General features: G+C 43.9%; 1 protein-coding gene across 4 annotated transcripts in view; it reads left to right on the plus strand.

The window, feature by feature from the left end:
- MYO1B (myosin IB) overlaps window positions 1-12,177 on the plus strand; it is a 2,891,345-nt gene that overhangs the window by 1,864,658 nt on the left and 1,014,510 nt on the right. For all 4 annotated transcript variants that reach the window (XM_044075201.1, XM_044075202.1, XM_044075203.1 and 1 more), the window contains exon 11: window positions 11,238-11,356. In XM_044075201.1, the coding sequence (XP_043931136.1) occupies window positions 11,238-11,356 (119 nt within the window). The remainder of the gene's footprint in view (window positions 1-11,237; window positions 11,357-12,177) is intronic.

The following is a 12,177-nucleotide window of genomic DNA, read 5'->3' on the forward strand; positions in this document are numbered from 1 at the left end:
AGGGAGCATTTTCACTGGGAGGGTCAAGATTTCTCAGAATCAAAAAAGAGGCTCAGGGATTTCCTTCTTCTCCCGCAGCACAGGCCTTTAGCCATACCCCCTGTTTTAGACATTGTGGATGATGTGTTTTCGGAGTCAAGCTTGACCTTTGACTCCTTGCCTCCGGCTCCCAGCAAGCCTGACAGATATTACAGGGTCCCTGACTCACACAAATTTTTATTTAGAAACCCTGCTGCTGACCCTGAAACTATTTCACAGGGTCCAAAGGGAGTTAAGGCCTCAGCAGCAAAAAATCCTACCCCCTCTGACAGAGATTCAAGGGCACTGGATAGATGGGGAAAAAAGGTTTATACATCTGCAGCCTTGGCAATTAGGGCCTTAAACTGCCAGTTTCATATGCTCAAGTATCAACAACATGTTATGGGATTGCTGAAACAGAAAATGATGTTGATTTCTGAATGTGCAGAAAATAAGGAATTACAGGAATTATTGCATGCAGCTGAACAGATTGGAAAGCATACTTTGCAATGTGGTTTTGATTCCTTAGAGGCCTCCTGCAGGGCAACAGTTACTGGATATGTGATTAGGAGGCATGCCTGGCTAAAGGAACAAAATTTGCCTGATCACGTTCAAGCTAAATTACTAGATGCATCTTTGCAGCATGATACTCTGTTTGGTATTAAGGCAAAAGAGGTTTTAAAGAAAATGGAAGACAAAGCTAAGTCTATGCAAACTGTACTTACAAGTGCAGCCACCAAGATTCAGTAGACACTGGCCTACAAAAAATTGGTCCTTTCCTGTGTTAGACAGAGCTCAAAGGGGCAAATCCAGATGCCCTAAGGGTTCCAGATACTAGGCCCAAGATTCATACAGGTCAAATCAATGGGGCGCTTCTACCTCCAAATCTGGAGGAGATAAGGCGCAAACCTACAGAAAACAGTCCCAATGACTTCCCTCTGCCTTCACCAAACACTTATCTTTTGGCAGCACCCTTAGGGGGAAAATTAGCACTTTTTGCTCAAAATTGGCAGTTAATAACCCAGGACAAGTGGGTGCTAAACATAGTATCACAGGGATACAGATTCCATTTCCATACTCTGCCAATGGCAAACGGTTGGCCAGATCTACCAAAAAATCAGTCGGCAGAGGCACAGAAACAGATTATGTCCCTCATGGATATGGGAGCCATTCAGCCAGTACCAGAACAGGAAAAATGACAAGGTTTTTACTCAAGTCAGTTCTTGGTACCCAGAAAGGACAAGGCCTAGAGGCCAATACTGGATTTATCGATTTTGAACACATACCTGGACATTCCAAAATTCAAAATGCTGACTTTGCAGCAGCTTCTGCCCATGCTGGGCAAGAATGCTTGGCTGGTGACATTAGACCTAAAAGAGGCATACCTGCATGTCCCAGTAAGGCAATCGTGCAGAAGATACCTCAGATTCAAGGCTGGCTTAATGCATTACCAATTCTCTGCACTGCCCCTTGGCTTATCTACTGCGCCCAGGGTCTTTACAAAGTGCCTGGCACCAGTAATTGCATTTTGCAGACAAAGAAGTATTCAAATATACCCTTACTTGGACGACTGTCTCATTCAAGCAGAGAACAAGGACATTCTTCTTCAACACCTGACATTTGTGAAAAGGCTTCTAACATGCCTAGGGTACACAATAAATGAAAAAAATCACAACTGATACCCTCTCAAAAGATAACACTCCTGGGTGCAAGCTTGCATACAACTGCCCAGATGGCTTACCTCACGCCAGACATGCAAAGGCAACTGACTACTTTAAACTGATGGCAACAAAAACCCAGTTATCTGTAAGACAAATTCTGCAGGCTTTGGGATTCATGGCATCCTGCATCCTACTGATTCCATATGCAAGACTGCATATGAGGAAACTTCAGTGGTACCTAAAAAGTATATGGAGTCAACATTGTCACAGTCTGGAAACAATGATTCCTCTCTTTCCCTGCCTACAACAGGAGTTTCTATGGTGGGCAAAGGCATGTCACCAAAACATGGGACGGGCCTTCACTCTACCCCCTGCCAGCCAAGGCTTAACAACAGAAGCATCAGATTATGCCTGGGGAGCTCACATGGTGGGAAGATGCATTCAGGGCATATGGACCCCAAAACAAATGCATCTACATATCAACCAGAAAGAGATGCTAGCTGTTCAAAATGCCCTGACAGCTTTCAAGGACTTACTTCATCCAGGACAACTACTGATAAAGACGGACAATGCCACGGTCATGTGGTATATAAACAAGCAGGGGGCACACACTCATACCCCTTTTGCAGATTAGCCATGGCACTGTGGGATACAGCTTTGACTTACCAAATACATCTTCAAGCTCAATTCCTGCCAGAAAAGCAAAATACGCTGGCAGACGATTTAAGCAGAGACATTATGGATCCTCACGAGTGGAAACTAGATCCACCAAGTCTTCAGCATTATAACAAAGAAATGGGGGAGCCCAGACATAGATCTATTTGCCTCCCCTCAAAATTATCAGTTGAAAAGATTCTGCACAAGGACTTATCACAGACAAGCATGGAAAGTGGACGCCCTATCCTTCAGTTGGAAAAACCTGTCAGTTTATGCCTTTCCTCCACTGCCTCTTCATCCCAAGGTCCTCCTAAAAGTCAGACAAGAGAAACCAACGATGATACTAATTGCCCCAGACTGGTCCCGCCAATACTGGTACCCAATCCTAAGGAACTTGTCTCAATACCCAGCTTGGACCATACCTCAAAGACCTCAACTACTGTCCCAGCAAAACAATCAGATCCTGCACAATCAACTCCAGACACTGAACCTGGCAGCATGGCTGATCATGTAGTTATACAAACAACACCTCTCAGTAAAGCTGTGATGGATGTCATTTTGGAAGCCAGAAGGCCTAGTACTAGAAAGTCATATTCTGACAAATGGAAGAGATTCTGTACTTGGAATCAAGCACAAGGAACTGATACAGCAGAACCAAATATTCCTCAGATATTACAATACTTGACTGAGATGCTTGACAAAGGCCTATCTTTCTCATCAATCAAAATCCATGCCTCTGCCATTTCGGCTCATTACAATACAGAGCCACCAATCTTTTCTCATCCTTTACTAAAGCAGTATCTTAGAGGAGCCAAAATTTTAAGGCCTCCTAGAAGATCACCAATACCTGCATGGGACCTCAATTATGTGTTGGAAAAGCTCACCCTGCCTCCATTTGAACCAGCTGCTACTGCAGATATAAAGTAAAGTTTTTATCATGGAAAACAGCTCTGCTACTAGCAATTACTTCAGCAAGAAGAGTCTCAGAGCTACAGGCCCTCATGGCTGTGGAGCCTTTTATCATATTTTACCCAGACAGGGTGTCTCTGAGGACAAATCCAACATTTATGCCCAAGGTGATTTCCAGTGTGGCTCTTAACCAAACTGTTCATCTGCCAAACTTTTATCCAAATCTGCAGAACAAGGGGGATAGAATTCTGCATTCCGTGGACGTGCACAGACAGCTAAGATTCTACTTGAGCAGGACTAAAGCTCTAAGAAAAACTGAGCAATTACTAGTGACATATGCTGCAGGATCAGAGGGAAAGGCTATTTCAAAGCAGACTATTTCAAAATGGATAAGCCACTGCATTCGTTTCTGCTACTTACACCATGGTAAGCCTGTGCCCAAGGGCATTAGGTCTCATTCCACCAGAGCTGCAGCTACTTCAGCAGCCTTTCTCAAAGGAGTACCAACCAAAGACATTCTAGAGGCTGCTACTTGGATTTCTGTTCACACCTTTACAAAGCATTATCATTTGCCCCTCTACTTTAAGTCCAGGGCAGGCTTTGCCACTGAAGTTCTGCAGGGCCTTATAGCCGCACCTAATGCTGTTTAGCTCCAACCTCCCAACCATAGCTTTGGGATTCTACCCAAATGTAATGACTGCAACAGTGAAACACGAAGAACATAGTACAGTTGTGTACACTTACCATAAATGTAGATGTTCAAGTGTATTCACTGTTGCAGTCCAGGTTACGCGTCCACCATCCCCCTTTCATTCTGGAGTTTATCTTTCCTTCTCTATCTTCTACAGCCTATGTGGTGTATTTGCTTGTAGATGAAGGTAAAGTTTATATTGATGCATGTATATATATATATATATATATATATATATATATATATATATATATATATATATATTTTTTTGCTACCTTTTTAGGGGCACCTGACATCTGGGGCAAGAAAAACTAAAGAAAATGGCATCGGCTGCTTGTTTTATACCCCTGATGACCTGACGTCATGGAAGAGGAGACAGCAACCGACGCAGGACCCAAGACTTTGGAATTCTGGCCGACTGAGGGCAACCTGCCAGCAGATTACCCAAATGTAATGACTGCAACAGTGAATACACTCGAACATCTACATTTATGGTAAGTGTACACAGCTGCACTTTCCATCTGCCATTCTTTTAGTAGCAGGGTCCTGCATGAAAGAAAATAGGAAGCTAATCGACAGAGGACTTTTAAAATCATTTTTTCAGGAAGCTTTGGGTGACCATGATAAAGCTGGTAAATCCCCGAAATCCTGTAAGTTCTCTAAGTCTTCTTCTTTAGAGCATAGAGTTTCGGATCCAACAACATCTAAAAAGATATCAACGTCAACTCCACAGCCTTTGTAGCCAACCGTCTTAACTTTTCAGAGCCAGCCCCCAGTCCTGGAACTGGTCTCCAAAGTACTAAAGTCACTGTACTTAAAATTGGTGGCACCCTCGATCCACTTATCTCTGTCCTCGATAAACCTATCTGATTTGGATGTGGATCGTGTGGTGCAGAAGTTATTACAGGCACCGGCGTTTGCAAAATTTTTATCGGCTCCGACCCTAGTGGTTTCGGAACCGAAAACTGTTCCTCCATCTTCTTCTTTTCCTCCACTGAGCCATACCAGTCCTTCGGAGCCAGAGGAGTTGGAACTGATGATTGTGGAGCCTTCGGAATCGACACCTGCTCCAGTGCCATAGGTTCCGATTACTTAGACCTCCTCAGTGCCCATCAATGAGTCTAGGAACCGTCACTTGCCAGTCGGGTCAGGGGAGGATAGTCGCACCTATCTTTAGGTTCCGACTTTACCTCTTGGGACTTCGACTCGGATGAGTTTGGCTCCTACCTATGGATCGGAGCCCACTGATCCGGTGCTGAGGGAATCATCTATTTCTTCGGATCCAGGGTTTCCTTCCCACTGGAGCAGAGGTGCTTTTGAGGCCATGAGGAGAGTAATATCCCCCAGGACATTCAGAACTTCAGGACCAACTACCTCTTCCCTAAAAGCGCCTGTGTCTACTTCTGCCTCACAGATCCCTTTGAAGCGTAGAGACCCTGAGCCTCAGGAAGCCCCACTGGGTGGTCCCTGCTCTTGTGAGACCTCACCAGAAGCTCCCACTGATGAGGTTCCCAGGAAGAGAATTTGCAAGAGGAAGCATCTAGACTCCCCGCAGGAATCTATCACATCTGACACCAACTTGGATGAATCAGAAGGGTCCCCATGGTCCCCCTTGAAAAGTCTAATTTGCTGATATCTTGAAAATCCTAAAGCAGAGGAGTGGCCAGAAGCCCACTAATCCCCTACTGAGGATGAGTCAGTCTTCCCAAAAGCTTTTGGGTCTCAGTCCTCCACCTCTTGGGTGTCTCCGCCCTTTGATGAGCTTATGGAGCTGGTCTCACGAAGGGCGTGGGAGTCTCTGGACACCATGGAGCCTGTCCCTAGGAGGCCCAATACATGTATTTCTGCCCCTCACGATAAGACCTTTCTCACAAAGAGTGTGCCTGTTGATGCCATGGTGGTGGCGGTGGCTGCAGTCACGAAGAAGGAGATGTCGGAAACTTCTTCCTCTGTCCATCCTCCTAACAGAGACTCTAGGATCATGGATAGATACGGGAAGCGCATGTTTAGTTCAGCGACTTTTGCCATGCGTTCACTGAACTACCTCACACATTTCACAAGACTGCAAAGAGACCTCCTAAAAGAGCTGTGAGATAATGTACAGGGTACAGTACCTGAGTGAGCTACAGCCAAGGTTTTGCGTCCCAGCTTGCTACCTTTAATTCCATTGTGAACTCTTCCATTCATCTGATTTCATATGCAGTTGATGGAACGAGTAGGGCAGCGGGAACAGGAATTGCTCTTAGGAGACACTCCTGGATGCACTTATGTTCCTTTGCGGAACCCTTTAAGTCATCCTTTGTCATTACCCCTTTTGATGACTCGTCTCTTTTTGGGCCCAAAGTTAAGGAAACTCTGACCAGGTGTGAGCAGGAAGGAAAGACTCTGTCTGCTGTCGGAGTCCATTTTTCCACCCCTACTAGACCTTACCCCAAGGGTCAAAAGGGAGGAAAGATGTGGTTCCGAAAAGCCCAAGCAGCCTTTCTGGAAACACTTGATGAACCCCCCCCCCCTCCAGGGGCATAGGACAGGGCAGTAACTGAAGATGCTGCCCTCGTGGCAGAGGAGGTCTGCAAAATCAGGGCAACAGAGACCAGTTCTTTGGGAAGCCCTACCAGCGCTTCTGAAAGGAGGCCCAACTGTCCTACTCTGGAGGCAGTCAGGGGTCGTTTATCTTTGTATCCAGACGCCTGGCTAAAAATAACAAATGACAACTGGGTACAAAGCATAATTTCCAGAGGATATTTTATTCCCTTCACCACTCCTCCCCCTTTGATAACAAAAATCCCAGACATTCCACCCAGTTACAGGGAACAAGCAACAGTAGAGGTCCAAAGGTTGCTAGAAAAAAGAGTCATCCAGCCATTCCCAGCATACCAGATAGGATTCGGAACTTACTCAAGATTCGTTTTAGTTCCAAAAAAGACAGGGGACTGGAGACCTATTTTGGACCTCAGCAGACTAAACAGGTCTGTCAAGAAGGAGAAGTTCCGGATGGTCATGCTTCAGTCGATACTTCCCTTCATAGTGAAAGACAATTGGATGTGCTCAATAGATCTCCAGGATGCATACTACCATATAAAAATGGCCAGACCATCCAGGGATCATCTGTGCTTCCGGCTGGGAGCCAATCACTACCAGTTTTGAGCCCTGCCCTTTGGTCTCACTACAGCCCCCAGAGTGTTCACCAAATGTATGGCAGTGGTCATGGCTCACCTGAGGCGTTTGGGATTCCAGGTATTTCCGTACTTAGACAATTGGCTCCTCACCGCCACCACCAGGCATCAGCTTATACAAGCCAGGGACACCACACTTACTCTTTGCAATTGACTGGGGATTACCATAAACTCAGAAAAATCTGCCTTGTCGCCATCGCAACATATCGTTTTTATCGGAGCAGAATTGGACACCACCACCACCTCCACTTTAAAACTTCCATCAGAAAGGATATCAGTACTTCGTCAGCAGATTCTGAATGTCATATCCAGAGACAAGGTGCCAGCCTCAAAAGTGCTAAAGTTGCTAGGGACGATGGCAGCTGCAATAATAGCGATTCCATTGGGTCGTATGCACATGCGAATTCTACAATGGCTCCTGTTCACGCACTGGTCCTATCAAGAATTCCCAATGTCTCATCTCATCATTCTAACAAACTCTTGCAAAAAGGGTCTTCGGTGGTGGTTGACCTCTCTCCAAGTAACGATAGGTCATCCTTTTATCCTGTCCTCACCATCGGCCACTGTGACCATGGATGCTTCTCTGATTGGGTGGATGGGGCATTTTCAGGGAAGAACAGCCCAAGGCACATGGACCGAACAAGAGACACATCTGCATATCAATGTCCTGGAGATGAGAGCAGTACTCTTGGTGCGTTGCAGTACTTTCAGGACTCTCTCCCTCTGGGGACAATTGCGATTCTGATGGACAACATGTCAGTGGTCTGGTATAAAACAAACAAGGAGGAACCAGGTCCTATTCCCTTTGTTGAGAGGCCCTAAGAGTGTGGCAGAGGGCTACCTCCACCCAGCACTTTCTGATAGCAACGCACATCCCGGGGAAATCCAACATGATAGCAAACAAACTGAGCAGGGCAATCTTGTTGCCTCACGAGTGGTCCCTCAAAGAAGAAATAGCGGAAAGAATATTCTACAGATGAGGCCAGCCTTACTGCGATCTTTTTGCATCCCCCATGAACACAAAATGCAGAAGCTATTTTGCCCTAATCACCCCTCCAAGAGATGCCGCAAGGGACGCACTAATACACGATTGGCCTCCGGGTCTCCTTTATGCCTTCCCGCCAATACCCCTGATATCCAAAGTGTTACAGAAAGCCAAAGCCCTGGGAAGGACCGTCATTCTTATAGCCCCTCACTGGCCTCATCAGATTTGGTTTCCCTTTCTTTGACCTCATCTTTTGGAAGAGCCGTGGATTCTAGACCCAGTTCCAGACCTGCTGCACTCGTCGGGGGCTCTTCATCCCTCCCTTGAGTCCCTGAAATTGATAGCTTGGTTCTCCAATTCCCAACATAGCCAGGTACCATAATCGCTCAACTGAAACACAGCATATTTTAATATCTACTCATAAATCATCTACTAGGAAGTTATACCTCAGCAAATGGAAGAGATTTTCCATATGGGCTTCTCAAAGTAACATTGACCCTTACCTAGCCCCTATTTCCTCCATGCTAGAGTTTTTGACTATGCTTTTCAACAAGGGAGTAGCTGCAGCCACCATTCGTGTGCAGCTCGCTGCGATCTCTAATTTTCATCTTGGTACCGAAGGCTTTAATGTAATGTCACACAAGCTATCCAAAGCTTTTCTCAAAAGGACCTTCCACCTGAGACCACCTGTCAAATCTCCTTATACACCTTGGAATCTAAATGTTATGCTTTCATGCATCATTCGTCCACCGTTTGAGCCAACTTCATGTGACTTGAAATTGTTGTCTTGGAAGACTGTCTTTTTAGTGGCCATCACATCTGCCCAAAGAGTTTCAGAACTACAGGCCTTGTCTATAAAACCCCCTTATCTGATTTTTCATTCTGATAGAGTTTCACTACGAACAAATCCTTCATTCTTACCTCAAGTTTGTACTGAAACTAACCTTAATCAAACCATAGAATTACCATTTTTTTTCCCAAACACACCAATAACTTGGGAGTGCATGCTGCACAAACTTGATGCTCACAGACAACTTTGATTTTACCTAGATAGAACCAAAGAATTTAGAAGATCTGAACAACTTTCTGTTCCCTTGTCAGACCAGAAAAGCAAAACCACTCTGTCGAAATGGTTATCTGATTGCATCACCTTTACTTACTCAGCTGCCAATATACCTCTGCAACGCAAAATAAAGACTCATTCAACCAGAGCTGTTTCCACATCTTCAGCCTTTACTGCCAAGCTACCAATAGACAGTATTTGTGCAGCAGCCACTGGTCAAAGCCTCAACTTTTATCACTCATTACAAAGTCGATAGGGCCTCCAGGAGCAGGGCTTCCTTTGGTTCCACTGTCCTGAGGAACAAACTCCCGTGAGCCACCCGAGAAAGACGGTGCTTGGGATGCTACCGATCTGTAAGAATGAATGGTGAGATAGAACAACTTCACATAAAGAAGTTATGTACTCACTATAAAGAATGAACAGCGAGATAGAACAACTTCACATAAAGAAGTTATGTACTCACCATAATGTTCCATGTGAGTTGCTCATCTCGCCTTCATTCTTACTTCCCACCCTCAAACCCCCTCCAGGCTTTTTTCGAGGACTGAGATTCATGTTTTATCATGGTTGCTTTGTCTTTTATATGGTTTCTTTACCTAAAATAGGGATAAAATGGCATATAGTATTGTTAGAGGCAGCAAACAAGATCTGAGGTAACACAAGGTGCATCATGGGACAGGGACTTGGCCTCAAGCTGTCTGAAGACCTTGAGTTTTGTAGTTGGCCGACTCGGAGACGAGAATCGGCTCCAAACCCATCTGTAAGAATGAAGGTGAGATGAACAACTCACATGGAATTTTATGGTGAGTACATAACTTTTTTTTTTTTATATTTTTTCCTCTAACAGATTTGTTTGGTTTTCAATTGAATTGTACAGGTTATAGGTCACATTAAAGGAGGGAAAAGTTATGAAATTATTTTTTGTTGTCTCATTTTTTTGTACCACGAAAACCTGGCATTTTAACAGGGGTGTGTAAACTTTTTATATCCACTGTATGTATGTGTGTGTGTATATATATATATATATATATATATATATATATATATATATATATGTGTGTGTGTGTGTGTGTGTGTGTGTGTGTGTATATATATATATATATATATATATAAAAATGCAGAAGTGCACTCAGAATGGTTATGTTGCCGAACTGGAATGTCGAAAGTGAAAACGATCTCACATCCCCATTTCGAACCATGTTAATACCAATGGTTCGAAATTCACTGTTATACATATATGGCAGTTGGATTACATGTGACGTTCAGTGATGCAGGTTTGCCATTAGTATGTTCGATGTGTAGCCCCTTTGAAACTGTACTTCAACATGCCACCATTCAACGGAGTGCACTTCTGGGTTATGTTGGTAAACCATATATATATATATATATATATATATATATGTGTGTGTGTGTGTGTGTGTGTGTGTGTGTGTGTAGGGAAGTGTATGGGCTGATCATACTGTCCTTGGTGGCATGGGACATCACAGCATGTAGCCCAGTAACTAGAGAATTTCAGAACCACTTCAAGTTTGGGAGATCAGAAGAGAAAATCCCACCAGGTGTTGAGAGTAGAGGGCCTTTCAAAATATTCTGATATGGTGAATGCTTATTTATCACTGTAACATAGTACAAATGTCATATTTATTTTTGCGAAACATTTTTGTTGTAAGATTTTAGATTGTTGTGAGCATTTTTCAGCCTACCATGAACTTGCAGCTCATTTGTTTAATGTGCATAGCCATTACTGAAGGAAAGATCCAAGCCCATCGTTTCTAGCCATAAACAAGGGGAAACTTATTAGAACTCATCCAGGGGTTGTGGATGGATGGATGAGGATCTGATAAGTTTGCCCTTGTTTATGGCTGGAAAAGATGTGCTTGGATCAGCTGACCAAGACTGTCAAAAAATAAGATAAATCTTCAGGACTGAGCTAAAGAATGTCTTGATAATGAACACTTGAAGTATGCAGCAGTGGTTAAAGAAGGGTAGCAGGTGCATAGCAGGAAAAGCATCCACCTGTATCTGCTGCATCTCTTTGTAACGTGTATATAGTGATGTGTGCTTTCACTTGTTTCAGAACTGAAGGAAATATGTGAACTGATAGGCCTTGATCAGTCTGTCCTTGAAAGGGCTTTCAGCTTCCGAACTGTCGAAGCAAAGCAGGAAAAAGTTTCAACAACATTAAATGTGGCACAGGTAAGTAATTTTGTGTGTGTGTGTGTGTGTGTGTGTGTGTGTGTGTGTGTGTGTGTGTGTGTGTGTGTGTGTGTGTGTGTGTGGTGTGTGTGTAAGAAATTCAATTTCCTTTTTTTTCTTTTTATAGTTGGGTGAATAGTCCATTAAGCAATATGGTAACAGCAGTGTATGCAGTATAGATTATAATGTATAGACAAAATTACAGGCATAATTGTAAGATATCATGACAACTTTTAAGTGCAATATGTACAGTAGTTATCTGTAATCACATGCACCGTATCCAAGTATCGCAGGGAATTTGGTAAGAGAAGCTAAAATTTGCTTGCTGTTTATGACCGCTCCGTGCAAAGAAAGATAGACTTGACTGTACCTTAGATGACCCAGATTTGATTAGTGATTAGCCCGAGTGCCGCAGGCATTGTCCAGGGAGAGAGAGAGGAGTTATGAGGTGGAGTTTGCACTATTCTTTTTGGGGGAAGGGCTGGAGAGACATTTTTGGGGAATGGAATTATTTTGAATCTGTGGTAGAGATCAGGGATCACTGGATTAACTTGCTTTCAAAGGAGGCAGGGCCAACTGACATGTCATCACTTACAGATGTTTGAAAGACACCCTTGCAGATATCCACTGCATGTTTAACTCTTTTAGGCAACTGCAGGCATGTGTAGAGGTGCAGTGACAAAGCTAAGAGAAAGATGTTAAAGGACAACCGCGCCCTCAGACTCAAAAAACATATTAATTTCATCATGGTTTGATGTTTCCTACATTTTAATAGCACTCTGAGACTATTTTGAGCTTTTTAGATATTTTTAGATGCAATT

The sequence above is a fragment of the Protopterus annectens genome, chromosome 6.part0 (genome assembly GCF_019279795.1).
Source record: "Protopterus annectens isolate FY-2018-M chromosome 6.part0, PAN1.0, whole genome shotgun sequence".
In the NCBI taxonomy this organism is placed as follows: Eukaryota; Metazoa; Chordata; order Ceratodontiformes; family Protopteridae; genus Protopterus; species Protopterus annectens.